General features: G+C 43.4%; 1 protein-coding gene across 1 annotated transcript in view; it reads left to right on the plus strand.

Moving 5' to 3' along the window:
• Positions 1-303: 303 nt before the first annotated feature.
• Positions 304-16877, plus strand: part of LOC126259801 (uncharacterized) — a 53424-nt gene continuing 36850 nt past the window's right edge. Inside the window, exon 1 of the mRNA XM_049956825.1 lies at positions 304-404. Coding sequence (XP_049812782.1) covers positions 360-404 — 45 coding nt within the window. The 5' untranslated portion in view covers positions 304-359. The remainder of the gene's footprint in view (positions 405-16877) is intronic.

Consider the following 16877-nt stretch of genomic DNA (forward strand, 5'->3'; position numbering starts at 1 on the left):
ACGTAGTAGTATTACAAAGATGAAGAGACTTGCCCTGGATAGAGAAGCGTGGAAAGCCGCATCAAACCAGCCTTCGGATTAAAGACCACATCACCATTATGATCATGACCGTCGTCATAATAATCATCATCATCATCAACGGAGCTGGCTGCTGGGCCATGGAGTGTTTCTTGTGTAATCTCTTTATGTATGCGCAATGAAATGTATTCGATGTTTGTTCTCGTCTTTGTATCGGTTCTTCCTAGGCGATAAACGACTTCGCTGAGAGATAAGGCTGTGGGATATATGTTGATAAGCTTTGTACCAAACAGCTGTGGAGAGATTACTGTCCGTTAGCAGCATCCTGTGTGTAGCGCAACATGGAGCGGATTTATTATATTATAGTGGCGTTACTCGTATATTCGGTAAGCAAAATTTGGATGCAGCATTATGAGATTAATTTGTGTCACGTTTCTTAGACATTCTGCTCAGTATTGCTATACGCACTGCTGTTGCTTGGTTTCCTCTGAATTCTATTCTCCAGTAGAAAGCACCATCAATAGAACGGCCTATTACTCTTTTAAACCCTTTTTAAAATTTTAAGAACAAAATATTTTAGTTCCTTCTTTGACTTCACATTATAGCAAATGGGTCTCGTCGAACGTAATGAATGCGCTATATCATTTTTCAAACTATCGCTGGCTGTTGCTTATCCTCTCTATTTAGAGAGCAACCAGACTTTATTGTCAAGAGGCAGATACAATAATACACTGCAAGACGCTCTTTCTGTAGTTTGTGGAGGCCAAGGGCAATATTTTAAGATTAATAATGTACCCGAGTACAAAGTTTTTCATCAAGTGACCTTTTACTAACCTCTTTGACATTTTTATGCATTATGTTAACAAACTGCTCTCACCGTTCACGGCAGCGTTTGTCTCGTCCTAACAAGGAAACATCACCAACTCGATCTCGTATTTTCAGGAGCAAAGAACGCACGTGCAATTTACCTACCCTAGCAATCGATCCGGAGCGAAAATTTTGGCCATTTTTCCCGACAGAACACAGTTATGACCTTCTGAAACTATAGCCTATAAACGCGCACTTTCGTCGCTTGTTTGTCACTAGCCGGCCGGGGTGGCCGAGCGCTTCTAGGCGCTACAGTCTGGAACCGCGCGACCGCTACGGTCGCAGGTTCGAACCTGCCTCGGGCATGGATGTGTGTAATATCCTTAGGTTAGTTAGGTTTAAGTAGTTCTAAGTTCTAGGGGACTGATGACCTCAGAAGTTAAGTCCCATAGTGCTCAGAGCCATTTGAATCATTTGACAATGGCGCTACCTCACAATAACGTCTACTATTTTCATATGAACTTTGGGAAATGGCAAAAAATAAAAGAAACTCTATTGACTTCTGAACAGTGAAGTAGAAATTGATAATTACTGTATCAAAAGGTAATTATTATACTTTAGCACGACTGCAGATCAAAATGTGAACCAGAACTTTACTAAAAACAAATGCCAATAATCGCTGATATTTGCACTCACTCATTGATTCTAGTTAGTGCTTTTGTTCATAGTGCCAGGAATCATTTTAATTTGATTAGTTGATTTACTATTTGCAACAATTAGATCGCCTCAGATTAAAGTTCAAATTTAAAGTTAGTGAGACTGAAATTACAGAATGCTTTAAATTCAAACTTTAATCTAACTGAATCATTTAGTTCAAAAGCAAAATTAACCGGTACTGCAATTTTCATTTTTCATATACGGTACTCGGATTATTGTAACAGTAGGACAGGACAGGAACCTACTTGGTGAATGATTTTAGGAGAATCACGGGAAAACAGTTTTGATTAAACTATGGTAATTATTCACTCGCAAAACACCACAAAGCTGAGTATCGCCGTTACAAAGCTAGTAGACAATAAGCTGTGCTGCAGCAATCTTACTTCAGTCCATTCTCGCCGTGACGAGGTTGCTGACTACGATACTGCTGCTGGCTCCTTTCCATGATAATTAGCGAGCACGGGAGTTATTGGCAATGATATTGGCGTGGAGGGTTCTTGATGTTGCTGCAGCCAATATTTCCACCGCCCACGCTCATCACTTGCCACGTGCCGCTAAACAGTCACTCCTCCAGCACAGTGCACGCCATCCATGCGTCCGCACTTCACCAAGTCTCACACCACATTTCTCTCTCTGTGTAGCGCGCACTCTGACGTTAACACCCTCCCGCGTCCAGAGACGCCGCTACTCCAACGATACTTATTCGTTGAGAAAAACCTAACGTTTCCCTAACATTCCCTCAGAGATATTTATATAATATACATAATTGATTATGCAGCAAAAGAAACAAATTAATTCATACATCGTGTACATATAAATTTACTTAAAGATAAAAGCAAGTATATATACAATAATAAATGGTCAAAGAGCACATCGGCATGAAAGTGTTACAAATGTTCCTCCTGACGGTCCTGAAAGACAGATTCTCCTTCTTTTCACTTTTCCAAAAGGCGAAACCTCGTTTCATATACTCCTCTGTCATAGATTCGGGGCAAAAGCGGTATGGAACGATATTACATCTCGAAAACACGCTTCATCATCACTTACTTTCTCCTTTTCACATTCCTGTCACGTTGTACCAATGGCACTGGTCGACGAATGTGACTGTGCTGAAAGGACAACCTCATTATCGTCATCGTCATCCTCCAGTAAGTAAGCGGTTACCGTCAGTCTACTATTTTGCTCTATATCTAGCACGTCTTGCGTCGTGAAGCTGTCTATTGTTTCTGCAGTGCAGCTGAAACCTATGAGTAATAGCAAGAAATAAGCCCCTTAGGCTTTCGTTTGCCCTGTACTTACGTTAGTCGAATAGCCACTTATAATGATGGTTACCAGTCACGCTCTTCAGAAGCTGTTGCTCTTTGACGTTCAAACATTGCAATTTCGCCGTCATAGTGTACCGCTCCTGGAGACCCAGTCCAGAACTACCGCTTGCGAGTTCAATGACATTATAATTGCGAAGCTCTTACCGACTCGACTGCACAGTACTTCCTGCTCGGGCCGTAAGTGGGAACAGTGGGGCAGAACGAGTGACAGACAAACGATGAGCGCGTTTTTAAAAGCTGTACTTTCCGAAGGTGGTAACTATACGAGGTGTGGCTAGAAAAAAACCGGACTAGTACTGGTGAAACAATAAAACGAATGCAATAAGGCTGAAAGTCGCGTGGCCTGTCACGTGACTCTCGCTCCGCCTACTGCTCGAGTTTCATCTGCCCCCTGCACTCAGTCTGCCCGTGGCGTCTGTTTTAAGTAGTTGACGTTTTGTCTGTGCGTCAGAAAATGTTGAGTGTACAGAAAGAACAGCGTGTTAACATCACATTTTGTTTCAAACTAGGAAAATCTGCAAGTGAAACGTTTGTAATGTTACAACAAGTGTACGGCGATGATTGTTTATCGCGAACACAAGTGTTTGAGTGGTTTAAACGATTTAAAGATGGCCGCGAAGACACCAGTGATGACACTCGCACTGGCAGACCATTGTCAGCAAAAACTGATGCAAACATTGAAAAAATCGGTAAACTTGTTCGACAAGATCGCCGTTTAACAATCAGAGCAGTGTCTGAGTTAACAGGAGTTGACAAGGAAAGTGTTAGGCAGATTCTTCATGAAAGTTTCAACATGAACAAAGTGTGTTCAAAAATGGTTCCAAACTGTCTCACAATTGAACAGAAGGAACGCCGAAGAATGATTTGTTCTGACATCCTGGAAAACATTGAAAGTGATCCCACCTTCTTACAAAATGTTATTACTTGCGATGAATCGTGGTTTTTTACTTACGATCCCGAAACTAAACGCCAATCGATGCATTGGAAAACTCCTGGTTCTCCACGACAAAAAAAGCACGAATGTCAAAATCGAAATTCAAGGCAATGATGATTGTTTTTTTTTTTTGACATCAAAGGGATTGTGCACATTGATTGGGTACCAGAGGGACAAACAGTGAATCAGCATTACTACATTAGCGTCCTGGCTACCCTACGTGAGCGAGTGCGGAGAAAACGGAACGATTTGTGGAGAAAAAAGTCATGGATCCTTCACCAAGACAATGCCCCAGCTCACAGTGCGTTGTCAGTGAAGACGTTTTTGGCAAAACACAACATTCCCATCTTAGATCATCCACCCTACTCACCTGATTTGGCCCCCTGTGACTTTTTTCTTTTCCCTAAAGTCAAGTCAGCTTTGAAAGGAACTAGATTTGAGACTGTTGAAGCAGTAAAAGAAAAAGCGACGGAAGTAATGTATGGACTTACCGAAAATGATCTGCAGCATTGCTATCAACAGTGGAAAATTCGTATGGAGCGGTGTAGAGACCGAGGAGGAGAGTACATTGAAGGAGATAACATGAAATTGTAAATAATTGTAAATAAATGGTTTTTTCCAGCATTAGTCCGGTTTTTTTCTAGCCGCACCTCGTATACCGGTATATCATAACGATGGCCCAAATTTTCGAGCAGGGTCGATTCTGGAGCTGATAACTTGTATGTACGGCTTTTTTCTCCAAGAAATACGAGGTCGAGTAGGTGATATTTCCTTGTAAATATGGTGCTAACCGATAGCTATACTAGTCTCATTCAGATGCCTCCTCCCTCATCTTTTGAAGACAAATGAAACTTAGGCGTCAACAGAGATATAACCCCTCAAGCGAGCTGTTAACAGATTGAAATAAGCATCAGGCCAAAAATAGAAACGCGAAAGTGAATTGCGAAACCAAACGAATTGAGTTAGGTCACAGCCAAGGGAGGTGTAATAAGACATCAAGCATTAATATATTTTTTTTAAATACAAAATGATTTTCGTTAACAATTAAATCAGCCCAGTGCCTAAGATATTTATGTAAATTAAGGTAAACGTGCCTGTATTTGTTTTATGAAACTGAATTGACAAAGCCGTAGCGAAAGTCTTTCCTTAATCGTAAACAGATTTTTTAAAAATTCCCATACGTTAAAGAAGTCATATGGATTAAACTAGGCATATTGTTATTGTGGGCGCAAAGTACGAGGGACGTTCAATAAGTAATGCAACACATTTTGTTTCTCGGCCAATTTCGATTGAAAAAATGCGGAATTTGATGTGGGACGTCGTTGAATATTCCTGCTGCAGCGGCTGTAGTTTCATAAGTTCCGACAGGTGGCCACGCTACACGAGCCTCCAAAACGGCGTCTGTAACGGTAGTGCGTTTAAGCCACTGAGTTTCTTTTCGTGGAAAACTTGAGCATCGCAGATATTCATAGGTGCTCGAAGAAGGTCTACGGAGACCTGGAATTGAACAAAAGCACGGTGAGTCGCTGGGCGAGGCATGTCACCATCGCACAAATCTGTCCAACCTCCCTCGTGCCGGCTGGTCGCACACAGCTGTGACACCTGCAATGTTGAAAGCGCGGACTTTCTCGTTAGAAGTGATCGACGGATCACAATCGAACACCTCGTTGCTCAATCGGTTGGGGTGTGTGGATTGATTGCAGCTCCGGTTTTATAAAAAGAAGAAAATGAGGGGGGGGGGGGGGAGGAAGAAGAGTTGGTGACGGATATGAGCAGGCGCTGATCCAAGAGATCATGACCCTCTCCCCCCTCCCCCCCTCCCCACAAAAAATAAAAAAAACAGTAAAAAATGGCTAGGTTGTCCTTTTTCTTTTTCTTGTGGCTTTGTCCCGCATATATGCGGGATCAGCATGGTTATTTATGGATTTGGCATGGGTTGCTTAATGACCCGAATTGGTTAGAAATTTCGTTTCTTATTATTTAAATATGAAAATAACTTTACCAAATTTGGCATTTTGTCTGAAAATGGAAGGACAGTATGTGGTTGGAAAAGTTTTAAAATATTGTAACTCATCGAGTCATAAGCCTTCAGAGTTACGTATGTAATATCCGGGTCAGTGCGACCCAACATTAATACGAATAGTCTAAAGTCAAGTACTTTCTGGTTGTCTCAAATTTTGTAGTAGAAATTGCTTTCATTGTTCATACTTACTTTCAACATTCAACAAGTCATCAAAGGCGTTGCATTACAACAATGGACTTGTCGTTACGACTTGTCAACGGTTCGAATTATCCATTGTTTCTGCTCAGTTTGTGTTCTCTATCTTTTGTAATCATTCTTAATTGTGACGTCATGGTCATTACATCACTGACTTACGCTGAGTTGGAAGAATTTATAAATAGCTCAACAGACGAAGGATCACATTCCGAGTTCGAAGATCATGTCAGTATTGCATCTGAAAGCGATTGTTCTGACGACACTGAAGACAGTCCACAGCCTGTTCAAAGTAGTGTACAGACTCCTGTTTCTAAAAACGGGAACACAGAATGGCAGCTGCAATTACCAGCACAACACTGCCGCCTACCTGCTTCGAACGTCACCCGGGAATTACCAGGTATGCAAGAAGCAAAATAAGTGATGTAAAATATTCATTTGAAGTATTATTTTTTACAGCACTTCAGAATGAAATAACAGAGACGTGAAATATTGAGGGCAACGAATATATGGTAAACAATGGCGAACAACGGTGATTCTCTTTTTCGCGCGTACTTAAAACTCCTATTCCTTGCGGGTGTACGTCGCTCATATGGGGAACCTACAAAAAGTTTACTTTTGAATGCATTACGGGGAACAGCAGTGATCAATGTCTTATAAATATTTACTATTAAAAACAGTCTTGATCACGATTTATTTATCAAGGTGACCGGTTTCGACCACTACTGTGGTCATCTTCAGACTATTGAGTAGGAACCTCTTTCTGTTGGAGAATCACTACTAAAGTGATTCTCCAACAGAAAGAGGTTCCTACTCAATGGTCTGAAGATGACCACAGTAGTGGTCGAAACCGATCACCTTGATAAATAAATCGTGATCAAGACTGTTTTTAATAGTAAATATTTACAAAAAGTTTGTTGGACAAGGATACTGGGCGGAACGTATTTCGATCAACCATGTCCCTAGAAACATTGTGTAAAATATCGCGCGTCCTGCGATTTGATAAGAAATTCACAAGAGAGGAAAGACGAGATACTGATAAACTCGCCGCAATTTGCAGTATCTGGGGGATGTGGTTAGAAGTCCTTCCTAAACAGTATAGTCCAGGGGAAAATATGACCGTGGACGAGCAACTGGTAACATTTAGAGGCCGCTGTCCGTTTAAGCAGCACATCTCAAGCAATCTGTCAAAATATGGGATCAAGATATGGACTCTGTGTGACAGCAAATCTTCGTATGTACTGAAAGCCCAAATTTGTACAGGAAAGGAGAGTGGAGCAGCACCAGAAAAAAAATCAGGAAATGAGAGTAGTTGCTGATCTTACTTCTAATTTGCGAGGTCAGAATATAACACGTGAGTTTTTTTCGTAAACAATTTGGGACAGCTGCTCCTGAAATGGAAACTGACAGTGTTAGGAACCATACCTAAAAATAAGCCAGAGCTTCCACAAAATAGGACCAACAAGGAGGTTTTACAGCTCTTCATTTTACTTCAAAAATGACACAACGGTGCTCAGTTACATTCCTAAGAGAAATAAGAATGTCGTACTAACGAGCACTCCCCACCATGGCGGGGAAATAAGTGACAGGGCTGATAAGAAGCCAAAAATGATTGTAGATTATAATTCAACCAAAGGGACTCTAGACACATTCGATCAGCTGTCGGGTACATAGACACGCAAACGAAAAGTCAGTTGATGGCCCATGATAGTTTACTACAATATTCTTGATGTTGCTGGTTATAATGCATTTCTTGTGAACTTCGATCGACACTAACTGAAATGTAAGAAAATTAACTAGAAGGAGAATATTTTTGGAGGAACTCGCAAAATTACTGGTTGCAGAGCACATTGCGTCAAGGAAGCATTTTCCAAGAAGAGAAGATTCTTTGAATGGTCAGGAACATCTAAGACCCTGAAGGAGTATAGCTAAACCAGTAACAACAAGAAACTCTACTAAACGTGCACGCTGTAGGTTCTGTACTTGAAGCAATGACAGAAAACCCAAACATGTTGTATGGAAAGTGTAATAAACATGTATGCAAAACACACGTCACCTGCTTGTGCCCAAATTGCAGTGAGTAAGAAGGAAAGAAAGTGATATGGGCAGACGACAGACGGTTGTTGAGAATGACTTTTTAGTGGGTCTGCTCCAGTAAACTGAAGGGTAGGCCGAATGTAGGAATCGAGTAGGAGCAGGTGAGGTAAAAATCTCGGTCCTGCTTTTAACGTAAAAGTACATTTAATAGAGAATATTAGTCAATGACATATACTTAACTTTTGGTAAAGATGAGCAAGTAGGTGCGAAGACGGATGTATCAAAGCTAACACAGGCATAATCTGTAGTGGCTCGCCCGCTACGAAACAGAAACAATGTTGCCTGGTCGTCTACTCGTGATCAAAATGGGCTGAATCCGGAGCGGCGCTCCTAGAGCTTGTGAAGACATCGTTATTTTGCGATAGATGTATATATTTATCTTGTTTCTTTTTCCCCGTCTGTTCATACACTCCTGGAAATGGAAAAAAGAACACATTGACACCGGTGTGTCAGACCCACCATACTTGCTCCGGACACTGCGAGAGGGCTGTACAAGCAATGATCACACGCACGGCACAGCGGACACACCAGGACCCGCGGTGTTGGCCGTCGAATGGCGCTAGCTGCGCAGCATTTGTGCACCGCCGCCGTCAGTGTCAGCCAGTTTTCCGTGGCATACGGAGCTCCATCGCAGTCTTTAACACTGGTAGCATGCCGCGACAGCGTGGACGTGAACCGTATGTGCAGTTGACGGACTTTGAGCGAGGGCGTATAGTGGGCATGCGGGAGGCCGGGTGGACGTACCGCCGAATTGCTCAACACGTGGGGCGTGAGGTCTCCACAGTACATCGATGTTGTCGCCAGTGGTCGGCGGAAGGTGCACGTGCCCGTCGACCTGGGACCGGACCGCAGCGACGCACGGATGCACGCCAAGACCGTAGGATCCTACGCAGTGCCGTAGGGGACCGCACCGCCACTTCCCAGCAAATTAGGGACACTGTTGCTCCTGGGGTATCGGCGAGGACCATTCGCAACCGTCTCCATGAAGCTGGGCTACGGTCCCGCCCCAACATCGTGCAGCCCGCCTCCAGTGGTGTCGCGACAGGCGTGAATGGAAGGACGAATGGAGACGTGTCGTCTTCAGCGATGAGAGTCGCTTCTGCCTTGGTGCCAATGATGGTCGTATGCGTGTTTGGCGCCGTGCAGGTGAGCGCCACAATCAGGACTGCATACGACCGAGGCACACAGGGCCAACACCCGGCATCATGGTGTGGGGAGCGATCTCCTACACTGGCCGTACACCACTGGTGATCGTCGAGGGGACGTTGAATAGTGCACGGTACATCCAAACCGTCATCGAACCCATCGTTCTACCATTCCTAGACCGGCAAGGGAACTTGCTGTTCCAACAGGACAATGCACGTCCGCATGTATCCCGTGCCACCCAACGTGCTCTAGAAGGTGTAAGTCAACTACCCTGGCCAGCAAGATCTCCGGATCTGTCCCCCATTGAGCATGTTTGGGACTGGATGAAGCGTCGTCTCACGCGGTCTGCACGTCCAGCACGAACGCTGGTCCAACTGAGGCGCCAGGTGGAAATGGCATGGCAAGCCGTTCCACAGGACTACATCCAGCATCTCTACGATCGTCCCCATGGGAGAATAGCAGCCTGCATTGCTGCGAAAGGTGGATATACACTGTACTAGTGCCGACATTGTGCATGCTCTGTTGCCTGTGTCTATGTGCCTGTGGTTCTGTCAGTGTGATCATGTGATGTATCTGACCCCAGGAATGTGTCAATAAAGTTTCCCCTTCCTGGGACAATGAATTCACGGTGTTCTTATTTCAATTTCCAGGAGTGTATATCTTTGAGAGATATATATTTTTTTTCTTTTGTCCTGTAATATAGAAATAAAAGTTGTTTTCTAGATGTAATACGTAACTGGAAATTATTTCTCTTTTGTAAGTAGATAAATATGTTTAGAGTTTATTGATTGTGGAAAGCTTTAATTTTTTTTGTGTTTATCGTTTACTGTAATAAGTTTGTTAGAAAATAGTTGTGTGAAGATATATGTAATTTACTTGATGTTGTATAAACTGTGGGCGAGAGTATTGAGAAAGAGACAGAGCAATATCGATAGTCGATCCAACAAACGGGGTTGTGTGTTGTTGGGTAGCTAGAGAGGCGGACACATGTTTTACTGTGGGAGTTGTGACTTTTACGAACTGGTGAAGATTGAGTTTAGTGGCAAGCGATGTACGTTTTGAATGACTGTTTTATACCAGTACGTGATATGATAATAGTGACTGTAGAAACTGGGCGAAGTAAATACTGAGACTGTGCCGTGAGACGAACTATGACAATGCAACCGAGAGTGGGCGGTATTGTAGCTTTGTGTCTGTGAATTGAACTGCACTTGTATTGTGACTGTGTTTTCGTACACTCAAGTACTGTGAACTTACATATTTATTCGCGTTTCGATGAACTGTCGGACGCCTATAATCAGTAACAGTCGTTATGAACTTATGCGAACTGTCTATTGTGTGTGAGTACATTCCCGCCCAGGACGGTTTTTCGCGATCGCGACAGTCATAATACGAATTGACTCTCTATAGAATTCGCCGTCGGCAAGTTTTATAAACTGTGTGTGGCATAAGTAAACTTAAATTGTGTGTGCCAGATACATTAATACCGTGTACATACGGACATCTCTAACAACAATTACATCGACCAACCTGTGGCCTGCAAAACGCCACTGTAATCAGATTTGCAGCTAAATGAATACCACCGCCCGCCCGATTACGAGGAAAAATCATCAGCTGCAATCACACGACCGTGGGAGCAGATCTCACCGTTTCACCAGGACCAGCCAGCTGCCGTCGATATCGCGACCATCGTCACAACACACAAGATAAGATTTAAAAGCAGCGCTCTCCTCTCAAAGACTCAAAACTATTGCAAACAATTTTAATTTCCTTTTGGCTGACATACACGTAACATCTGTCTTCTTTAGAATAAAAGTGTGCCCCACGAAGTGGTGTGTTCTATGTAGACATTGTTGACTTTCATTAGCAGTAGCTATTTCCCTTATAATTATTTCCATTTTCATTTTTTTTTACATTTTAAATCAGCTGCCGCTGCATGTGTATTTTTTTATATAACTTTTGGAGGGTATGTGTAAATTCGTGTGCCGTAGCATTTACCAGAAGTATTGTAATGCTTTGCTACTTCGACAAGGGCGCCCGCCATTAATTTCTTAAACGTCGACCAATGACAGTGAGCTCGCTTGCTATTGGTGCTAACATTCTATAGTGGGTAATTCACAGGTGGGTAGCTGTCAAACCACACGGGTTGTGATTACTTTGGATGAGAGTCGTGTAAAATTGTGGGTTCATCATTCAACTTTGGTATTCTTTTGTTTATTGATGTCAGAAACAATTTTTTTTGTCAATGTCCTTAAATCTTATTTAATGTGGTTATTCTATGCTAAACTGGGATAAATGCACGGTCAGATATTGTGTTGGGAAGTAAAATTTAGAGAAACGTCTATTTAGATACGACTTGATTTGGACTGCATTAGTTAACACGGTACTTTTCGGGTATTTTGGCGATACTTACAAGGGAACCCCCCATCGCACCCCCCTCACATTTAGTTATAAGTTGGCACGGTCGATAGGCCTTGAAAAACTGAGCACAGATCAATCGAGAAAACAGGAAGAAGTTGTGTGGAACTATGAAAAAATAACCAAAATATACAAACTGAGTAGACCATGTCCAACATAGGCAACATCTAGGAAAAGGTAAGCTCCGAAGCGCCGTGGTCCCGTGGTTAGAGTGAGCGGCTGCAGAATGAAAGGTCCTTGGTTCAAGACTTCCCTCGGGTGAAAAGTTTAATTTTTTATATAATCAACTTCGCTCTACAAAATTCCAGAACATGTTCAAATTTGGTTGGACATATGCCGGATTTGACGGTCTACACACGGACATTTTGGAAACGTTAAAAATATATGTTTTGACAGAGCACAAGGAAAACTGTGCGACTGTGAAACTGTTGCATTCATTTGTTGCAGTTTATGTGACAAACTCTTATGTTTTCATCACTTTTTTGGGGGTGATTATCACATCCACAAGAAAACCTAAATCGGGCAAAGTAGAAGAATCTTTTTACCCATTCGCCAAGTGTACAAGTTGGGTGGGTCGACAACATATTCCTGTCATGTGACGCACATGCTGTCACCAGTGTCGTATAGAATATATCAGACGTGTTTTCCTGTGGAGGAATCGGTTGATCTATGACCTTGCGCTCAAATGTTTTCGGTTCCCATTGGAGAGGCACGTCCTTTCACCTACTAATCGCACGGTTTTGCGGTGCGGTCGCAAAACACAAACACTAAACTTATTACAGTGAACAGAGACGTCAATGAACGGACGTACAGATCCTAACTTTGTGAAAATAAGTAAAGTAAAATTTTCGCTCGAAGCGTGATTTGAACATACGACCCTTCGTTCCGTAGCTGCTCACGCTACCCACGGGACCACGGTGCGCGTGCGGTGACACTATCCTTGATGTTTCTTATCTTGCGCGTGGACTACTGAGTTTCTATATTTTGCTTATTTTTTTCATAAATCCACACAACTTCTTCCTGTTTTCTCGATTGATCTACACTCCTGGAAATGGAAAAAAGAACACATTGACACCGGTGTGTCAGACCCACCATACTTGCTCCGGACACTGCGAGAGGGCTGTACAAGCAATGATCACACGCACGGCACAGCGGACACACCAGGACCCGCGGTGTTGGCCGTCGAATGGCGCTAGCTGCGCAGCATTTGTGCACCGCCGCCGTCAGTGTCAGCCAGTTTGCCGTGGCATACGGAGCTCCATCGCAGTCTTTAACACTGGTAGCATGCCGCGACAGCTTGGACGTATAGTGGGCATGCGGGAGGCCGGGTGGACGTACCGCCGAATTGCTCAACACGTGGGGCGTGAGGTCTCCACAGTACATCGATGTTGTCGCCAGTGGTCGGCGGAAGGTGCACGTGCCCGTCGACCTGGGACCGGACCGCAGCGACGCACGGATGCACGCCAAGACCGTAGGATCCTACGCAGTGCCGTAGGGGACCGCACCGCCACTTCCCAGCAAATTAGGGACACTGTTGCTCCTGGGGTATCGGCGAGGACCATTCGCAACCGTCTCCATGAAGCTGGGCTACGGTCCCGCACACCGTTAGGCCGTCTTCCGCTCACGCCCCAACATCGTGCAGCCCGCCTCCAGTGGTGTCGCGACAGGCGTGAATGGAGGGACGAATGGAGACGTGTCGTCTTCAGCGATGAGAGTCGCTTCTGCCTTGGTGCCAATGATGGTCGTATGCGTGTTTGGCGCCGTGCAGGTGAGCGCCACAATCAGGACTGCATACGACCGAGGCACACAGGGCCAACACCCGGCATCATGGTGTGGGGAGCGATCTCCTACACTGGCCGTAAACCACTGGTGATCGTCGAGGGGACACTGAATAGTGCACGGTACATCCAAACCGTCATCGAACCCATCGTTCTACCATTCCTAGACCGGCAAGGGAACTTGCTGTTCCAACAGGACAATGCACGTCCGCATGTATCCCGTGCCACCCAACGTGCTCTAGAAGGTGTAAGTCAACTACCCTGGCCAGCAAGATCTCCGGATCTGTCCCCCATTGAGCATGTTTGGGACTGGATGAAGCGTCGTGTCACGCGGTCTGCACGTCCAGCACGAACGCTGGTCCAACTGAGGCGCCAGGTGGAAATGGCATGGCAAGCCGTTCCACAGGACTACATCCAGCATCTCTACGATCGTCTCCATGGGAGAATAGCAGCCTGCATTGCTGCGAAAGGTGGATATACACTGTACTAGTGCCGACATTGTGCATGCTCTGTTGCCTGTGTCTATGTGCCTGTGGTTCTGTCAGTGTGATCATGTGATGTATCTGACCCCAGGAATGTGTCAATAAAGTTTCCCCTTCCTGGGACAATGAATTCACGGTGTTCTTATTTCAATTTCCAGGAGTGTATATCTTTGAGAGATATATATTTTTTTTCTTTTGTCCTGTAATATAGAAATAAAAGTTGTTTTCTAGATGTAATACGTAACTGGAAATTATTTCTCTTTTGTAAGTAGATAAATATGTTTAGAGTTTATTGATTGTGGAAAGCTTTAATTTTTTTGTGTTTATCGTTTACTGTAATAAGTTTGTTAGAAAATAGTTGTGTGAAGATATATGTAATTTACTTGATGTTGTATAAACTGTGGGCGAGAGTATTGAGAAAGAGACAGAGCAATATCGATAGTCGATCCAACAAACGGGGTTGTGTGTTGTTGGGTAGCTAGAGAGGCGGACACATGTTTTACTGTGGGAGTTGTGACTTTTACGAACTGGTGAAGATTGAGTTTAGTGGCAAGCGATGTACGTTTTGAATGACTGTTTTATACCAGTACGTGATATGATAATAGTGACTGTAGAAACTGGGCGAAGTAAATACTGAGACTGTGCCGTGAGACGAACTATGACAATGCAACCGAGAGTGGGCGGTATTGTAGCTTTGTGTCTGTGAATTGAACTGCACTTGTATTGTGACTGTGTTTTCGTACACTCAAGTACTGTGAACTTACATATTTATTCGCGTTTCGATGAACTGTCGGACGCCTATAATCAGTAACAGTCGTTATGAACTTATGCGAACTGTCTATTGTGTGTGAGTACATTCCCGCCCAGGACGGTTTTTCGCGATCGCGACAGTCATAATACGAATTGACTCTCTATAGAATTCGCCGTCGGCAAGTTTTATAAACTGTGTGTGGCATAAGTAAACTTAAATTGTGTGTGCCAGATACATTAATACCGTGTACATACGGACATCTCTAACAACAATTACATCGACCAACCTGTGGCCTGCAAAACGCCACTGTAATCAGATTTGCAGCTAAATGAATACCACCGCCCGCCCGATTACGAGGAAAAATCATCAGCTGCAATCACACGACCGTGGGAGCAGATCTCACCGTTTCACCAGGACCAGCCAGCTGCCGTCGATATCGCGACCATCGTCACAACACACAAGATAAGATTTAAAAGCAGCGCTCTCCTCTCAAAGACTCAAAATTATTACAAACAATTTTAATTTCCTTTTGGCTGACATACACGTAACATCTGTCTTCTTTAGAATAAAAGTGTGCCCCACGAAGTGGTGTGTTCTATGTAGACATTGTTGACTTTCATTAGCAGTAGCTATTTCCCTTATAATTATTTCCATTTTCATTTTTTTTTTTTTACATTTTAAATCAGCTGCCGCTGCATGTGTATTTTTTTATATAACTTTCGGAGGGTATGTGTAAATTCGTGTGCCGTAGCATTTACCAGAAGTATTGTAATGCTTTGCTACTTCGACAAGGGCGCCCGCCATTAATTTCTTAAACGTCGACCAATGACAGTGAGCTCGCTTGCTATTGGTGCTAACATTCTATAGTGGGTAATTCACAGGTGGGTAGCTGTCAAACCACACGGGTTGTGATTACTTTGGATGAGAGTCGTGTAAAATTGTGGGTTCATCATTCAACTTTGGTATTCTTTTGTTTATTGATGTCAGAAACAATTTTTTTTTGTCAATGTCCTTAAATCTTATTTAATGTGGTTATTCTATGCTAAACTGGGATAAATGCACGGTCAGATATTGTGTTGGGAAGTAAAATTTAGAGAAACGTCTATTTAGATACGACTTGATTTGGACTGCATTAGTTAACACGGTACTTTTCGGGTATTTTGGCGATACTTACAAGGGAACCCCCCATCGCACCCCCCTCACATTTAGTTATAAGTTGGCACGGTCGATAGGCCTTGAAAAACTGAGCACAGATCAATCGAGAAAACAGGAAGAAGTTGTGTGGAACTATGAAAAAATAACCAAAATATACAAACTGAGTAGACCATGTCCAACATAGGCAACATCTAGGAAAAGGTAAACTCCGAAGCGCCGTGGTCCCGTGGTTAGAGTGAGCGGCTGCAGAATGAAAGGTCCTTGGTTCAAGACTTCCCTCGGGTGAAAAGTTTAATTTTTTATATAATCAACTTCGCTCTACAAAATTCCAGAACATGTTCAGATTTGGTTGGACATATGCCGGATTTGACGGTCTACACACGGACATTTTGGAAACGTTAAAAATATATGTTTTGACAGAGCACAAGGAAAACTGTGCGACTGTGAAACTGTTGCATTCATTTGTTGCAGTTTATGTGACAAACTCTTATGTTTTCATCACTTTTTTGGGGGTGATTATCACATCCACAAGAAAACCTAAATCGGGCAAAGTAGAAGAATCTTTTTACCCATTCGCCAAGTGTACAAGTTGGGTGGGTCGACAACATATTCCTGTCATGTGACGCACATGCTGTCACCAGTGTCGTATAGAATATATCAGACGTGTTTTCCTGTGGAGGAATCGGTTGATCTATGACCTTGCGCTCAAATGTTTTCGGTTCCCATTGGAGAGGCACGTCCTTTCACCTACTAATCGCACGGTTTTGCGGTGCGGTCGCAAAACACAAACACTAAACTTATTACAGTGAACAGAGACGTCAATGAACGGACGTACAGATCCTAACTTTGTGAAAATAAGTAAAGTAAAATTTTCGCTCGAAGCGTGATTTGAACATACGACCCTTCGTTCCGTAGCTGCTCACGCTACCCACGGGACCACGGTGCGCGTGCGGTGACACTATCCTTGATGTTTCTTATCTTGCGCGTGGACTACTGAGTTTCTATATTTTGCTTATTTTTTTCATAAATCCACA

Source organism: Schistocerca nitens, chromosome 5 (genome assembly GCF_023898315.1).
Source record: "Schistocerca nitens isolate TAMUIC-IGC-003100 chromosome 5, iqSchNite1.1, whole genome shotgun sequence".
Taxonomy (NCBI): domain Eukaryota; kingdom Metazoa; phylum Arthropoda; class Insecta; order Orthoptera; family Acrididae; genus Schistocerca; species Schistocerca nitens.